General features: G+C 36.3%; 1 protein-coding gene across 1 annotated transcript in view; it reads left to right on the top strand.

Annotated features, from left to right (window-relative positions):
- The first annotated feature begins 9647 nt into the window (after positions 1 to 9647).
- LOC132109682 (cGMP-specific 3',5'-cyclic phosphodiesterase-like) overlaps positions 9648 to 18674 on the top strand; it is a 38956-nt gene continuing 29929 nt past the window's right edge. The window contains exons 1-8 of the mRNA XM_059515954.1: positions 9648 to 9846; positions 11413 to 12049; positions 14590 to 14679; positions 14778 to 14849; positions 14938 to 15027; positions 15114 to 15251; positions 17267 to 17334; positions 18423 to 18531. Of these exons, the coding sequence (XP_059371937.1) occupies positions 9749 to 9846; positions 11413 to 12049; positions 14590 to 14679; positions 14778 to 14849; positions 14938 to 15027; positions 15114 to 15251; positions 17267 to 17334; positions 18423 to 18531 (1302 nt within the window). The 5' untranslated portion in view covers positions 9648 to 9748. The remainder of the gene's footprint in view (positions 9847 to 11412; positions 12050 to 14589; positions 14680 to 14777; positions 14850 to 14937; positions 15028 to 15113; positions 15252 to 17266; positions 17335 to 18422; positions 18532 to 18674) is intronic.

Below are 18674 nucleotides of genomic sequence, written 5' to 3'. Positions count from 1 at the left end.
CTGCAGATGTTCGTAATCATTGATCCTAGTCATTGTCTAATTTCAGTCAATTTGTTAATAACAAATGGACACTTTTATTACATCAGCCTAATATAGTTTTGTAATGTGTTAGCCCGTCTATGATTACACTTGTACAAATATAGCTTCACATAACAAAAAAATGGGTTTATAGCCATTGTTTTGTGTGTGGATAGAAGCGTGACAAAATCTTGGACACTGCCTCAGGGAAATCAAGAGTGTTTTCACACACTGAAATAGCTCCTCTGTTCTTTCCATCAACAGTTTCCCCTGAATTAACAGCTTACACAGAGGAATACCTGTACATCATTAGAGTGAAAAAAAAAAAAAAACCTCAACCATCTTAAAGTATTGTTCTACAAACCCAATTCCAAAAAAGTTGGGACACTACAAATTGTGAGTAAAAAAAGGAATGGAATAATTTACAAATCTCTTAACTTATATTTTATTTACAATAGAATATAGATAACATATCAAATGTTGAAAGCAGGGCTGTAGTACTCGAGTCCGGTCTCGTGACCGGTTTTTTATGGTCTCGGACTCGCTGTCATTCGGACTCGGACTTGTCTCGGTCTCGGCCACTGGTCTTGCCAAATATGGTTTTGGTCTCGACCGAGTCCAGGTGTCTTTATTATGTTCCCAGTAAGCACACATTTTAAACTTTTTTCATTTTAATTTTTCCATTTCACCCGTCCGAATTTAATTAAAATATTATTTTTCTTCACATCATCCGCCCGAACGCCCCATCACTACCAATAACCAATCACAAAAACAAAAAAAACAATACAAAAAAACTAATAACCAATCACACACTAGATTATCTTCGCACGGTACGCTCTGCATCTACGTGCGCGTGCCCTGCTAATGTTCATTTTCATTGATTCACACACAAACGAGAATGTCCGCCAATTCTGCCATCATTAAATTTGCTTATAGAAATCACCAGGAATTTCTCAGCGCTGCACTTAAAAAGAAACACAGAGCAGACTGCAAATTCTGCAAAGCAACAATTTCGGAAACCTGTGGGACTACGTCAAACTTCGTCAGACACCTGCAGAGGAATCATACATCGTGGTAAGTTAACTGCAGAGCTGGAGCTGCTAATCCTTGACTATGTGTTAACGTTAACATTGGCTAACATAGCATAACATGTTAACGTCTTCTGCTATGTTAACATCTGTTAACATAGCAGAAGATAAAGGTAATGTTCTTGGACATAAATTTATAATAATTTATGTCTGGTAGGCTATCACTGCTTTCATGAGGTAATTTTTATTTTTTTATGTTAACTAGCGCAAACTAAGATTCACGTTTAACTAGTATTAGGAGACTCAAGCATGTCCTGCACGTCTCTGAAATAAATGAAAATGGAATGGAGCAAAGTATAGCCTATATTTATTACATGGCTTGGTTGAATTCTAATGTAGAATGCGGTCTGTTATCAAGAAATAGCACATACCACACCATTGCAAATTGCAAAACGTACAAATTTGTACATATTCCTATTTAACTTAAAATCGTGGCATTAATGTTTTTACTCTATTGCATTCAATTGTCTTATTAATTAAATTTTCAGTCACATTTATTAATACAGTTTAACGTTACTCATAAATAATAACATTTCGCTCTGTTCGTGCTTCTGCTGCAAACTCGTAACATATGTTAAATTACACTGTGTTCATTGTTGTTCTACAACCAAACTTGAATGTTTTCTGAAAATACAATGTCTTTCCTATTAACCCACGTCCAAATAACAATATAATACAATACAATATTTTTTTCAGGGAACCATATATATATATATATATATATATATATATATATATATATATATATATATATATACAACCCGAATTCCAGAAAAGTTGGGACGTTTTTTAAATTTTAATAAAATGAAAACTAAAGGAATTTCAAATCACATGAGCCAATATTTTATTCACAATAGAACATAGATAACGTAGCAAATGTTTAAACTGAGAAATTTTACACTTTTATCCACTTAATTAGCTCATTTAAAATTTAATGCCTGCTACAGGTCTCAAAAAAGTTGGCACGGGGGCAACAAATGGCTAAAAAAGCAAGCAGTTTTGAAAAGATTCAGCTGGGAGAACATCTAGTGATTAATTAAGTTAATTGATATCAGGTCTGTAACATGATTAGCTATAAAAGCTTTGTCTTAGAGAAGCAGAGTCTCTCAGAAGTAAAGATGGGCAGAGGCTCTCCAATCTGTGAAAGACTGCGTAAAAAAATTGTGGAAAACTTTAAAAACAATGTTCCTCACGTCAAATTGCAAAGGCTTTGCAAATCTCATCATCTACAGTGCATAACATCATCAAAAGATTCAGAGAAACTGGAGAAATCTCTGTGCGTAAGGGACAAGGCCGGAGACCTTTATTGGATGCCCGTGGTCTTCGGGCTCTCAGACGACACTGCATCACTCATCGGCATGATTGTGTCAATGACATTACTAAATGGGCCCAGGAATACTTTCAGAAACCACTGTCGGTAAACACAATCCGCCGTGCCATCAGCAGATGCCAACTAAAGCTCTATCATGCATAAAGGAAGCCATATGTGAACATGGTCCAGAAGCGCCGTCGTGTCCTGTGGGCCAAGGCTCATTTAAAATGGACTATTTCAAAGTGGAATAGTGTTTTATGGTCAGACGAGTCCAAATTTCACATTCTTGTTGGAAATCACGGACGCCGTGTCCTCCGGGCTAAAGAGGAGGGAGACCTTCCAGCATGTTATCAGCGTTCAGTTCAAAAGCCAGCATCTCTGATGGTATGGGGGTGCATAAGTGCATACAGTATGGGCAGCTTGCATGTTTTGGAAGGCTCTGTGAATGCTGAAAGGTATATAAAGGTTTTAGAGCAACATATGCTTCCCTCCAAACAACGTCTATTTCAGGGAAGGCCTTGTTTATTTCAGCAGGACAATGCAAAACCACATACTGCAGCTATAACAACAGCATGGCTTCGTCGTAGAAGAGTCCGGGTGCTAACCTGGCATGCCTGCAGTCCAGATCTTTCACCTATAGAGAACATTTGGCGCATCATTAAACGAAAAATACGTCAAAGACGACCACGAACTCTTCAGCAGCTGGAAATCTATATAAGGCAAGAATGGGACCAAATTCCAACAGCAAAACTCCAGCAACTCATAGCCTCAATGCCCAGACGTCTTCAAACTGTTTTGAAAAGAAAAGGAGTTGCTACACCAAGGTAAACATGCCCTGTCCCAACTATTTTGAGACCTGTAGCAGAAATCAAAATTGAAATGAGCTCATTTTGTGCATAAAATTGTAAACTTTCTCAGTTTAAACATTTGCTATGTTATCTATGTTCTATTGTGAATAAAATATTGGCTCATGTGATTTGAAAGTCTTTTAGTTTTCATTTTATTAAAAGTTAAAAAACGTCCCAACTTTTCCGGAATTCGGGTTGTAGTACCTAGCATTGGTAACAGAAGTGGGTTGGTGTTTGTATATCAGTTCTAACACTGCTATTATGAGGTATCACTATATATCATCATTCTGTTTTCTTTAGATTAATAGATTATATGATATCAAGGGGAATGTCTATACTTAAAAATCCTGGGTGTTGTGACACTGTTTTTGCTTTTAGATCAACAAATAATAACCCGAAGTCTTGATAATGTCATGCATAAGACTTTTTTTTCCTGTCCTGGACTCGGTCTTGACTCGGACTCAAACTTTTTTGGACTCGGTCTTGTCTTGGACTCGAACCTCTTTGGACTCGGTCTTGACTTGGACTCGACTAGTCCTGGTCTTGGACTCAACAAAGGTGGTCTTGACTACAGCCCTGGTTGAAAGTGAGACCTTTTGAAATGTCATGCCAAATATTGGCTCATTTTGGATTTCATGAGAGCTACACATTCCAAAAAAGTTGGGACAGGTAGCAATAAGAGGCCGGAAAAGTTAAATGTAACTATAAGGAACAGCTGGAGGACCAATTTGCAACTTATTTGGTCAATTGGCAACATGATTGGGTATAAAAAGAGCCTCTCAGAGTGGCAGTGTCTCTCAGATGTCAAGATAGGCAGAGGATCACCAATTCCCCCAATTGCAAAGAGTTTGTAGTTATCATCATCTACAGTGCATATTATCATCCAAAGATTCAGAGAATCTGGAACAATCTCTGTGTGTAAGGGTCAAGGCCGAAAAACCATACTGGATGCCCGTGATCTTCAGGCCCTTAGATGGCGCTGCATCACATACAGGAATGCTACTGTAATGGAAATCACAACATGGGCTCAGGAAAACTTCCAGAAAACATTGTTGATGAACACAATCCACCGTGCCATTCGCCGTTGCCTACTAAAACTCTATAGGTCATAAAAGAAGCCATATCTAAACATGATCCAGAAGTGCAGGCATTTTCTCTGGGCCAAGGCTCATTTAAAATGGACTGTGGCAAAGTGGAAAACTGTTCTGTGGTCAGATGAATCAAAATTTGAAGTTCTTTTTGGAAAACTGGGACGCCATGTCATCCGGACTAAAGAGGACAAGGACAACCCAAGTTGTTATCAGCGCTCAGTTCAGAAGCTTGCATCTCTGATGGTGTGGGGTTGCATGAGTGCTTGTGGCATGAGCAGCTTACACATCTGGAAAGGCACCATCAATGATGAAAGGTATATCCAAGTTCTAGAACAACATATGCTCCCATCCAGACGTCGTCTCTTTCAGGGAAGACCTTGCATTTTCCAACATGACAATGCCAGACCACATACTGCATCAATTACAACATCATGGCTGCATAGAAGAAGGATCCGGGTACTGAAATGGCCAGTCTGCAGTCCAGATCTTTCACCCATAGACAACATTTGCCGCATCATAAAGATGAAGATGCGACAAAGAAGACGTAAGACAGTTGAGCAACTAGAAGCCTGTATTAGACAAGAATGAGACAACATTCCTATTCCTAAACTTGAGCAACTTGTCTCCTCAGTCCCCAGACGTTTGCAGACTGTTATAAAAAGAAGAGGGGATGACACACAGTGGTAAACATGGCCTTGTCCCAAATTTTTTGAGATGTGTTGATGACATGAAATTTAAAATCCACTTATTTTTCCCTTAAAATGATACATTTTCTCAGTTTAAACATTTGATATGTCATCTATGTTGTATAGTGAATAAAATATTTACATTTGAAACTTCCACATCATTGCATTCTGTCTTTATTCACAATTTGTACAGTGTCCCAACTTTTTTGGAATCAGGTTTGTATTCATGGTTATTATTGTGACAACCTGCTAATGTTGAGAAATGTCATTTGCCAGTTGAAATTAACATTGAAGGTAGATGAAGGACAAGGTCAGAAAAAAAGCCCCACAAAGCAAAATTAAAGAAGTTTATTCAGCTCTTTCTGCATTCTGCATCTGCCAAGTCTTCTTAAACCTTACAATGTTATGTGGAGAAGCAAACCTATTTTAAAGTCATTGTTCACAAAACTCACCTGTAGTTTTTAAATCTAATATGTTAATATGTCACCAATTACACAGGTGTTGTGTGTATCATTACATGATAGACTTGATTTCTTTCATTTTTCCATGAACTTTTTCACACAAGGTTTTGCACTTTAATGTACTTTGGCTAGCTAAACCATTGAGACAAATCCCATCAATCCATAAAATATGCATGATATTCAACATCAAACTATGACCCAAGTTTAAAAATTGGCCGCACATAGTGAACCAAACCAATATTGCAATATTGTGTGTTTGGACCAACAAATGTGTACCAGATATACTTCTATTGTTAGCAGAGACCCACTTTTCAGCCTGTTTAAACTAAGGAGATAGTTATAAATCATAATGATAATTGGGGATTTGACAAGAATCAAGATGTATTGGATGTCTAACATATTTTTCAGACACAGCAGACAGCAAAGTTTTGAAGACGGCCTACTGTTTGTTGTTCCCAGTGGAAACAATATAGAGGATTAATAACCAGAGTAAACCTGGTGTAATGTATCATAGATTTATGCCTTTAAATTGCTCTGTCATCTAAAAGTATTATTTGTATTTATACTCAATATTTTAGTAGAGTATATGCTACACATCGTGATCTACATTCTCTAATAAAATAAATCATTTATTATTATTATTATTATTATTGTTGTTGTTGTTATTATATATATATATATATATATATATATATATATATATATATATATATATATATATATATATATATATATATATATATATATATATATATATATATATATATTTTTTTTTTTTTTTTTTTTTTTTTTTATTTATTATTACTTTATTTTAGTGGAGTACTAGACCATATGTCTTTCTTTAATTGTGATAGAGGTAACATATTGTGAATTGAAGACTCAACCCCCTGACACCCCCTCTGCTACCTCCAAAAATATTTAACAATATTCAACTCAGTTCAGAACTGTTCACTAGGAACATTTTCTACTGCAGCAGATTTTCTCCAAAATACCCTACTTGTGACCTCTTCATGGTCCTAGAGGAGATGTTATATTAAGGAGAATTCTGTGCATGCTGGAGGTAACTATGCCTGCAGAGCGTAACTAAGGTATTGATGTGCATGGCGTGGCATATAAACTTTGAACAGTGAACACTGCATGTATTTATAATAGGATCTGTAAGGAGTAGTTCACCCCAAACCATTTCTCCCTGTGTTGTTTTAAAGCTGAATACATTATTTATGTATTTATTTTTTTAGGTTCCACAAAATAAATGTTTGACATTTACATTTTTTGGGTAAACTACCCCTTTAACTGTTAATATTTGTGGATTATTGTTTGCATGTATGGAATCAGAAGGGAAATGGGTGGCACATTCTGTTTACAAATTACACAATAAATTTCAAGGGGGTCTGCTAAATAAAAAGGTTTTTAGACTTGAAATAAAAGACAAAACATTTAAATCTTTTTGCTATATATCTGTGAGATTTGAATTAAAGGATAATTAATAATAGTATTTATGTTTTATCTAATAATAAAAAAGGGCTTAAGCAGACAAGACTGTTGCAGCCAGGAGAAATTACGCACTTTGACTTACTTAACTAAACTTGACTAAACTATCGTAATCTCATTTTTGTGGTTGCTGAGATATCACAATTAATTAATTAATTAATTAATTAATTAATTTATTTTTTTATATTAAAATCACATTTAAATACATAAACTCCCCAAACATTTTGTTTTACCTTTCTATGGGGACTCAAGCTTTAATTAGGGGTCAGAAACTCTAGATAATTTACACCCAAATTAGATTATGTAAAAAACCTTTCACTAGTTTCTTGCTGCGTCTCACCGTGTTCTGTTCACAGCGAAGAGAAAATGTTCTATGGTGCAGAATTTTAGGATCATAACACCTAATCCTGTCATGCAAACTTCCCGTGGTTATGTTTTTTGCATGAACTTCATCTAGATATCATGATTTATTTATTGATTGATTTTCTAAACTTCAATAAAAGGCTTGATAAGACACAAAAATCTAGGTATCATCTAAAAACAGGCATAGGCAAATTTCGAACAATGTGTGTTTAGTGGAATTTTTCCAGGTTACTTTCATTTCCTGCAGCCAGTGGCACATTCGCTTGCATCTCTGCAGTAGGCCTACCATTTTTTTTTTAAATAAGTTTTGACCCCTGTTTCAACCTCATTTCCTTCTGTCTCCATTAAACCTGCTGTTAATAAATTATTTGACTGCCATATTTCTCTTGACGAGGGCCACATAGGACAAACTAAGCACTAAAAATCGTTTCCATTGGAGGACTGCACAGGACTTCTCTCCATCCAGCACTATCTTCCATAGCACCGACTTTAGGGTTTACAATAGCAGCTGAGCTGTTTAATGTAGTGCAGGGAATTATGTGGAAGGAATAGAGTGTTGTTTGACTTATGACTGAAAGGCAAACCGAGTAGTTTAGCTTAGAGTGACTTGAGTGACCACATCTGGACAGTGTTTCAGCCCAGCTGACTTTGTGTGTTCATGCACATCTAGTTGAGGACACCATGACAAATGGTGCTTAAGGGCTGTGAAAGTTGCATCTGATGCTGTAGATGCGAGCTACAGGAATCCAACCATAAGCCCAGCATGTCCTGACATGACTCCTAAGTTCCATCATCTGTGGAAATATAGTGGGAAATTCCTGGAGTTCCTGCCAAATGCAGCCATTGATAAATGAACTGAAAAAAAAAATAAAAAATAAATACAATATAAAAATTTTAAAACATTTTCCAATACCATTCACTCTCTCTGACATAGTCTCTCTAGAGACCGTCATTAGCTCAGCCAGGCCACTGTGTATACAATGGAATCACATTTGTACCCAAGAGAGCACATATGCCTTCAGTGGTATCTCCCTCTCCCAGGAGAGAACGAGGCACCATCTGCTGGTAAAACTACACCATTTTGTACAGAGATGGGGTAGAGCTTATGGGTGGGATGGAGCAATTTAATATTAGGCAATAGGTCTGCAAAAAAAGTTTAAAGGGACGGATTTCTGGTAAAGATTCTGAATTTAGTTATTTTAATAAAAATCCAATGGTATATGGGTAATTGACAAACTGATTTTTTTTTATATTTTGTGTGAGACTGTATATACTGCTCATAGGCCATAAAGCAAAGTGCATTTTAGTTAGGCTAATGTATTAAACATTAAACTGACATCAAAATAAATGTATGTATTTGTTTATTTTTGCAGTTGATCTAAATCCATGCAGACTTTTAATTATCTGAGCTTATAAAATTTTTATGTATAACAATTGTAAATAATAACAATCTAATATCTGTAAAATGTTGATTAAAATATTTTTAAATGTAGCTTGAAGCATATCACTAATTGACATGTCATGCCACCAACCCATATGGTATCCTTGGGATGTTGATATACTTGATGAAGTGTATTATTTCCCAAATTATAGGCCTACATAAAAGAAGCGCCAATGGGATGAAAAAAGTCTGATGTGATACAGGCTACTAATAATTAGGGATGGGACGATAACCGGTTTTATCGATAACCGTGATAAAATGTGCTGAAGGTTAGTTATATCGTTTAAAAATGAATTATCATTAAAACCGTGTTTGATTATCGCGGTTTTAATAACTCGCTATTAAATCATGTCCAGCCAGCAACAGTCTGACGCAAGCCCAGCGCACAATGTTTTTTTGTTTTTTTTTCGAGAAGGAATGGCTTGCTGAAATGTTTTCAGTGTGAGCATCAACTATTTTTGAACACTTTCATCTCGTTTCAACAAAACCGTGATAATATTGATAATCGTGATAATTTTAGTCACTATAATAGTGATATTAAATTTTCATACCATCCCATCCCTACTAATAATGTAGGTTACCAAAATAGCCACAATTGTTACTTACAATAATTACTTAAATTGAGGTCTGATAAGGAGATATCCTTCCAAATGAAGCTTAAATCGTTTTGTTTAATCTTGCTTTGTGATAGATTGTCTTTTAATGTAAGTAGAGCGGCGCTAAATGTGCGTGCGGAGAGAGAGAGAGAGAGAGAGAGAGAGAGAGAGAGAGAGAGAGAGAGAGAGAGAGAGAGAGAGAGAGAGAGAGAGAGAGAGAGAGAGAGAGAGAGAGAGAGAGAGAGAGAGAGAGAGAGAGCAGTGTAGACGCCGGTGGCTGGTTGTGGTGGTGGAAGTATTTTTGTGACTGAAGATCCGAAGAGAGGATCCACCGGCTGATCTGTGTAGGCTGAATGGAGGTCTATCCTCCCGAAAGTGAAAGGATGATGGAGGCTTGGCTTGACGACAACCTAGAGTTCGCACATTCTTATTTTGTACGAAAGGCTTCACGGTAAGTTCCAAAGCACAGATTGCTAGTTCAGTTTAAAGTCCTGTAATGAGGCTGTACAGACTAATATCCGCTTGATTTAGCTGCGCAACGCAGCGATGCTATTTGCCCTCAGTTCAACTTTAACTTTAGCTGTTTGACTTTTTTGTTGTTTGTAAAGGAATGTGTCTATATATACTGCATTTTTCGTTTGAAATCCGATGTAAACATAATTGGGAACTTGAACTCGTTGATTAAGGGAGGAATGATCTGAGACTGTGTGAAGCCTATTATTTCAAATTGTAGATAAAAAAATTATAAATTTCAACTTATGTAATTAATGTAAGCAGATTATACGAAAAACATATGAATTATAGGAATTCATACAAATTCGCCACCCATATTGCCAAAACACAAAAGTAGTGTAGAATTAGATTGAGACTAAGAATTGTACATATTCTACCAAACCTTGTGCTACTGTGTGTATTTTAAGTTGAGTTTTATTTGCTTTGAATCAATTATATTTAACTCCAGCTATATTTAACTTTAACACCAGTCCAACTGTTTGTTTGTCAGTTTAATTGTTTATTAAATAATTTATTGCAACTGAAAAATAACCCATGCAAATCATAACTATAATATTGGCTGGGGTAAATTAAGACTGCTTAGCATGAGTAGCCTTAGATGGGGAAGTTACTAATTTTAGGAAATGGTTGGATGGTGTCTCTTCAAAGGGAATTTTATTTATTTAAACTATTCTAGCCAAGGACAATTTAGGTTGAGTCCATAGAGACTATGGTGGAGTTTGAATATCCTACCCGAATAAACAACATTTAATTGAAAACATTTGTTATGGGCTATTTTAATGCTTTCATTGTAGTGTTAGTTTAATAAAAGCCAGTATGTCAGTGTTGTTTTGACAGATTTGGAAATAATCTATCAGCAAATGTTATGATTGTGGGTTGTTATATACTTTAATGGTTTCCATTTGAGCTGCTATGCAATTTCCCATTCAACTTTTAATTTTTAAAGCTTTAAAAATGTAACATAGAACCTTTGTAACAATTCATTATATAGATGGTTCCAACAAAATGCACATAAACCTTGAAATTACTGGGGTGAACTGTGAAAATTCTCTATATTGCTTTTTTTATCTGGCTAAGCCAACTGTTGGTAGATGAGTTGAAATAGATTATCTAGATGAGTAGCAGAGACTGTATGGGAGGAAGCCATATGGCAGTGGTAAGAATGGAAGTCCTAACTTTCAATTAAAATAGTCTTTTTATTGAGTCTGTTTACTGTATACATGCATAGACACTAATTTGATCAGCCTGAAAGATGCAGGAACATTTATGAGGGCAGATTTTAGAAGCTGACCTTGTTTGACTGTTACCTACGAAATAGGTGGCTGCCTGGTTGCATTACCATGACAAATACCAAGTGACCTGACTTTGAGTCTCATTAGGTATAATCAATTTGACCAAATCAGACTGGGTAATTACTGAGATTCAGTTTTGTATTTGTATTTGTGTGTGTGTGTGTGTTAAGAAACTGCTGAGCTAATGTTTTGGTTATGTTTTTATTTTTAAGGGAAATGGTCAACGCTTGGTTTGCTGAGCGTATCCACTCCATTCAGCCATCTAGGGAAGGATCAAATGCCCCGACAGAACCTTTATCGGCCCTCCATCAAACTGATGCGCCCTCTCCAAGTCCAGCTCCCTCCACCCCTACGCGAAAGATCTCTGCATCGGAGTTTGATAGGCCGCTTCGCCCCATTGTTGTGAAAGACGCTGAGGGTTCGCTTACTTTTCTTAGTGACACAGAAAGGGTGCAGATGCCACTTCCTCCACCCCAGCGGCCTGGCTTAGGCAACAAGACAGATGAGGGTGGAGGTATTATGAATTCAGGAGTTCACGAATATGGGGACCGTTGTGCTCGTCTGCTGGAGCTTATACGTGATGTTTCAAGTCACTTGGACCTTACTGCCCTCTGCCACAAGATCTTCTTACACACTCATGAGTTGATCACTGCAGATCGTTATTCGTTGTTCTTGGTTGGAGAGGATAGTTCAAACAGGAAGTTCCTGGTTAGCAGACTCTTTGATGTCGCAGAAGGATCCACTCTTGAGGAGGCTTCCAACATTGGTATTCGCCTAGAATGGAACAAAGGAATTGTGGGATATGTGGCAGCCACCGGACAGCCTCTGAACATTAAGAATGCATATGAGGTGAGGCTTTGTGTGATTTCACCTGCTGTTTGCCATTTCAGTGTTTTACTCCTTAAAGGGGTCATATGATGATTTTAAAAAGAACATTATTTTGTGTTTTGTTATAATGAAATGTTTAATGCGTTTTTAGTAAAAAAAAAAACACACATTATTTTCCATATACTGTACATTATTGCTTCTCCTCTATGCCCCGTCTTCTGAAACGTGTCGTTTTTTACAAAGCTCATTGTTCTGAAAAGCGAGGTGTGCTCTGATTGGCCAGCTATCCAGTCTGTTGTGATTGGACAAATGCCTCAAGCTTGTGATGGAAATGTCACACCCCTCATCATACTGTGATGCTGTGTGTCCCGGCACGACAAGACAAAAACAATAAAAACCCATAACAAATGTGGCATTTGTTGCATCCAGTGGGGACATAAATACTGATTCTAATGACTTACATTGTCTTATTACGCGTTGCGTTGCGTATTGCGCTGCATTTTTGATCTGCTCAAAACTTGCAATTGAATCATCAGTGCAAATCCTTTACGTAGGTAAACATACTCTGTGAGTCAGAAGTGCTTGAATGTCCTTGCAAATATGGAACTGCCCCACTTTATAGAAACAGACACCGGTTTCATGAGTTTACCTTACAGAAAATAAAGTGAAAAGAATAGTTTGCTTATTTGGCGTGCTGCCCAGGGAGAGGGCTCCGATCTTGGCAACGGCCCGAAGTCTGAGTGCTCCCCCACCGAAATGGGTCGACGGTGAGGAGTCGGGGTGGTGAAGGGATGCTGAAAGACTAGAAAGATTGATTATTGATTATTTATATCGGTTCTCTCTCGTGGTGGTTGGATAGAGGATATGATTACTGATGGTGAATTGGCAACGTTGATTATCTGCATGTGGTTCTCTCTCGAGGTGGTTGATTGGATGGTGCGGTTATTGATAGTGAATTGATTGTCTTGATTATCTGCGCAAGCTCCTCCTGAAATTTGTTAATAAAACATCACATTGTAGACTACTCTCACATGAAACGGTCCCCATCCTCCGTAAAATGCGTTGCACACATATTTGGGTTGAACTGTTCTGGAACAGTGTTGTAAATACAACTTATCCACTGATTTCTAGTTTCTGGTAGTTTCACTTCCACAACGAAAAACACAGCTTCTCCATAGAAAATATTGGTATATATCAAGGAAAATCATGAAAACAACTGAGCTCTTCTTGTAATAATGTTTGTTTGAAAGTTTATTTGTCCACATTGAAAAAAGTGCTACTAATCCAGTAAAAAATGATATCTGACATAATACACACTCTTGTTTCTATTTTGAGGTATTTGTGTCTTAACAAGGTTTCTTCCATCAAATTTCATCAACACTCTTTGAACTTATTCCGACCCTGTGGATAGACACCCGACTGAATTTACATTCTTATATCAGTATTAGACAACGATTTTATTAATGCATTCCCCTCTTATCTGATTCCTCTGTATTACCTTGTTATGTGCAGGAAACACCTTGGTTCCAGAGACTGACATAAAATGTCATGCTTTTTAATACCCTCCTAACACTAATAAAGTCTTTCCTTAGAAACGCAATTTAGGCTGTCTCTTAAGGCCTTTGATTAGATTTAAATGTTGTTATGCAATTCAGTTGCTAACCAACAGTTTGTATAATAATAGCAGGTATTTTTAGCTCTTTGTAATTTAGTTTAATTGTGCTTCCCTCCGTTCTAAAGAGAAAGGGAAAAGGAAAAGGAGGTAAAGAGAAAGATAGTGAGACCGAGAAAGGAAAAAAAAGATTAAAATGAAGATCTTAATCTTTAACAGGATGTCTTATAACACTAAAATTAAGATTAAGGTCAATCCTTAACCATGTTTGGAATGAAATTTAAGTGTTTAATGACCCCCTGAGACTTTTACTTCATATAAACATTCAAAGAATAGTTCAGCAGTCACCACTATCACCATTTAAAACATCATGCTAAAGTTTTTGCATATCAGAACAGGGTAAAATTAAGAAAGAACAATAGGTCCTCATGGTCCCATTTAACATAATCTATCAACATATTTGTTTACTTGATGTAATTTATGTGCTGGTAATGGTCCCAAACTGAAATGCAGTTGCTTGAGTGTTGCAGGACACCCCCATACGTACAAAGTTGGAAATCTGCGATCTGTGCTCAGGGACACAGTTGTTTCTGAACCACAAGAAATGAAGAATAAAATTACGTCATGACAGTGCTGATAAGCTGGTGATATCACAACAACAGACACAAAGTCCCAGGGCATTCTAACCAAGCACACCAAACTCTGCGGTTTGAGCCGTCCAACAGAGCTCAACACTGAATAAACAAATGCAATATATATATATATATATATATATGAGATTAATCCTTTTACACTTATGTCTAGGTTGCATTTCTAGGGTGCATAAGAAGAAAAAACTATTGAATTGAATTATTTTCAAAACCTACACTGTCTACATATTGCAAGCAAGTCATAATTAATTAGAATGCTGGATAAATGGGAATTGTGGTTGATTTTTTTTCTCCTTCAGGATCCACGTTTTAATGCAGAAGTGGACCAAATTACAGGATATAAGACGCAGAGCATCTTATGTTTGCCCATCAAAAACCACAGAGAAGAAGTGAGTAAATTATTTTAAACATAAAGTCTGATCTGCTATACAGTATTTGCAACATGTACTATCAAAACTTGAATGCTGTATCTTATTAATGCTTAAAGGTTGTTGGAGTAGCGCAAGCAATCAATAAAAGGTGTGGAGAGAACAGTGCCTTCACAGAACAGGATGAGAGGGTGAAAACTTTTGCACATTTAGTTTTATAGTTATTTCATAGTTTCTGTCATTTCATTATCATAATATGTTTCTTTTTCATGTCAACAGGACTTTTCTTCATACCTGGCTTTCTCTGGCATAGTGCTACATAATGCACAGCTCTATGAGACATCACAGCTGGAGAACAGACGAAACCAGGTATTTTTTTAGAATTAATTTTTTATAGGTGTGATCAAACAGTAATTTGGCTACAAGCAGTGATAATTTTTTGTGTTGTTTTGTAGGTGTTGTTGGATCTGGCTAGTCTGATCTTTGAGGAGCAGCAGTCTTTGGAGGTCTTACTGAGGAAAACTGTGGCCACTATCTTGTCTTTCATGCAGGCCCAAGAATGCACAATCTTCATTTCTGACAGGGAAGCAGCTGTAAGAGCAAAACATTGTATCACATTTATTTCACTAAAACTTCACAAAGAAATCTGTATGATCATAAAATTTGGGAATATCAAGGAAGTTTTGCATTTCTTTGGTGCCACCAAAACATTTGCTATCCAAAATATCCCTTTAGAATGATTGAAAATATTTAAACTTGGGCTTCAAACAGCATGACTTTTTGAAATAAAACATTTTTGAAGGAAATACCAGTGCTTGCAAAGCAGCAAAACAGCAATGTTTGACAAGTTTTACAATAGGTAAGTTTAGCTTTTTGGCTTTATGCTGCATCACATGATCCTTAAACTTGGCTGTGGCAATCAGCTCTTGTTTTATGTCAGCAGTGCACAATCATATAACATGATACTGTATTAACAGCATAGAGGCGGCTATAGATAAACAGATGCAAAAAGGACAACACCAGTCACAATTCAGTATGTAAAAAATGTTGATTGGATAAGTTACTTTTTTCAAAGCAACTTACATTGCATTTAATCCATGCAGTTGAGGAATCAAACCAAATACTTTGGTGTTGATGGCACCACACTGTACTGTTTGAGTTATAGGAATACTCAATCACATATTTGTATGTAAGTCTTACAATGATTTCATTTCACAACAACATTATATTTAAATTAAGCTTGAGGAAAAACAAAAAAAACTGAATAAAAAGAAGAGGAAATTCAACACATTGCTGCTTTCTAATTTAAACATTGTAATCATGAAAACAGTATGTATTACAGCAATATACACTTCTATTAACGTCAAAAGGGAAATGTATAACATGAAAAGATTGGAAAACCTTTCAGTGAATGCACAGAGAAGGGTAGATGAATCAAGGTACAAAAAAGTATAAAAGAAACCCTATTTTAAACTGATGAATCCTCCTTTCCCATTGAGCAATCAGGGAAAGCTCTCATTCAGAAGTGGCCCACCTCACAGTGCATGCGTGTTTTTAGAAGGATGTACACTGACTGAATTTGAAATGTTCCCTGTATTCAGCTTTGCAAACAACCCAAAATAACTGTTCTACGAAGGTGCACCCAGAGTTCCAGCTTGTGGTCCTTTCCTGATCCCATTCCCCTCACTTTTCTTCTTTGTTTTCTCCTATCTGTCCTTTCTAAGTAAAAGCAAAAATCTTTATTTGGTATTTAATATGTAAAAAACAGCACTAATAGATGCAAGATACAAAGGATCTAGATTTTATATTTACATGTTTAGGTTGTCTAGACAGGTGAGTTGTTAAGATGAAGGTGATATCACAGAGAAAGACTTCTGTTTCTGAGATGTGTATCACAATTCAGAGGTCATTTGTTGACCTAGAAAACTAGATCTGCATACTTTTTTCTTCATAGGAGAAGCTCTGGTTTTCCTCATCTTGACACAAAGTTTTGTACATTTTTGTAGTAGAAAGAAAGCTTGTTAATTTGATGAATTCATTTTCCTGGTCACAGTCATAGTGAGTGTTACGGAAAGAGATTAACCATTGTGAAAAACTGAGGTCTACTTAGGTTTCACCTCTTGAACTGCATTCGAATGGCACCTTATTTTATTCAGACATTGTCCTTCTAGTGTCTTCAAATTTGGAAAGAGCAGCTGTTGCAAGAGAAAGACAAGTTTGTCGTCAAACTCATATTCATCGTCTGTTATGTGGTCTGGAATGTGGAAATTAACTTATAATTTATTGCATATCTCCTTGTTTATTGCACAGGTCCATTGTGAACAGTTTGTTTTGACTGCTTGCAGAATGCTATTTGCACTGAACCATGCTACATAACTATTTACTTGTCACGAGCGGAAAATTCTAACCCTTCCAGAAATTTACAAACACAGGCACATTAAACTATGTGACTGCAAATATTCAATGTTAAGTTTACACAGGCAGCCAGACACTAATAGCATTAAAAAGCCTCAGAAATACTGGCTTACCTCTGTGTTAAACCTCCTCAAAGTTTACCTCTGTGAGTGAAACTGCAGAGTAAGTAATTACTGTTCTGCTTATGTTACAGAACACATTCTCCAGTGTGTTTCACATGGAATATGAGGAACTTGCAGGATCTGTGGACTTCCCAAACAGGTGGGGTTATCATAAAAAATGAAGCTTATGTAATGCAAAACAAAGTCCCTCAGTTTGTAAAAACAAAGATATTTTTATAGTAATAAATTTTTTTCTCTGCACAATGAATGTTAAAATGTAAAAAAAAACCTTGTAGCTTACTACTTTGTAAAAAGAAATGAAATGCTGTTTTGATAACAGTACAGTGTTGAAAAAGGTTATTGTCTAGTATGCAAACACCTTAATAAAAATTCACATTTATCTTGTGCATCGCATAGACATAACATAAATGTATATAGCTACAGCTTATTGTGAATAGATTATTGCAATATGAAAATCTAGAACATAGCCTTGACATTGAGATATGTTAGGAATTTTTTTCCCTGTGTTGTTTTTATTTATTTTATTAATTTATTTTTTACCACATTATACTTACAGGTATTGTGGTATTTGAAATATTTAATCTAAGTGCATTTTGCTTTGAGTTATTGACTAGTGTGCCAAGCTCAAGAAAGTACGTGGCTTAGGTTCCCTGCTGGAAACCTAATTATTCCTGGGTATTGGTAAAAATTATTTTCCAGATTATTTCTGGTCTTCTTTGGCAAATGTGTTTTGATGAAACCTTAAGTCTTGTCAGTAAACACAAACTAGATAAAATAGGTGTGGATGTGATGTTGTGGAGGTGGTCAGATGCAAATGTCTACTACAGTGTGACCTCAAAATATGGAGGAAGTGGAAAATTAGTAACTTTGGCAGCTTGGGTTCAACAAATGCTCTCTTTGTATGAGGTGTAAAATTGGGCCGAGACCCCAACCCACTCGTCACAGTGAGGTTTAAAACTTACTATATCTTTATTATCAGTATATCAAGTCATTCTAATGTTTTTCCTAACCTCTATGGCTATGGCATTAGTATAAGTAAACTGAGACAGAAATGTTATTTTGGGTGAACTATTCCTGTAGCATGGTTTCTATTTCAAAAAACCTTTTGCTACATTTTTTATTATCATCATTTTATTAGCAACACTGCACATCAGATCAGATACATTTTAATTACTTGTAGTGAAGTTATCAGCAAGAGTGCTTAAACTTTTTTTCTATCTTTTACAGAGAATGTGATCTCAACAAGATTAACTATATTTATGCCCAGTATGTCAAGAACACTATGGAGCCACTGAACATTGCAGATGTCACTAAAGACCAGCGATTTCCATGGACAGTAAGTACTCAGTGGAAAGCTGGGCAGGAAAGTCAGTTGGCATAGGGTAATCCCACGCTGGGATCCCGATGTTTCTGGGATTTACCAGAGCTCTTATTCATTCAGACATCCACCTCCCCCATTTTGTGCTATGAACTGTCAAT

The sequence above is a fragment of the Carassius carassius genome, chromosome 2 (assembly GCF_963082965.1).
Source record: "Carassius carassius chromosome 2, fCarCar2.1, whole genome shotgun sequence".
Classification (NCBI taxonomy): Eukaryota; Metazoa; Chordata; class Actinopteri; order Cypriniformes; family Cyprinidae; genus Carassius; species Carassius carassius.
This window is presented reverse-complemented; position numbering and strand designations above follow the sequence as displayed.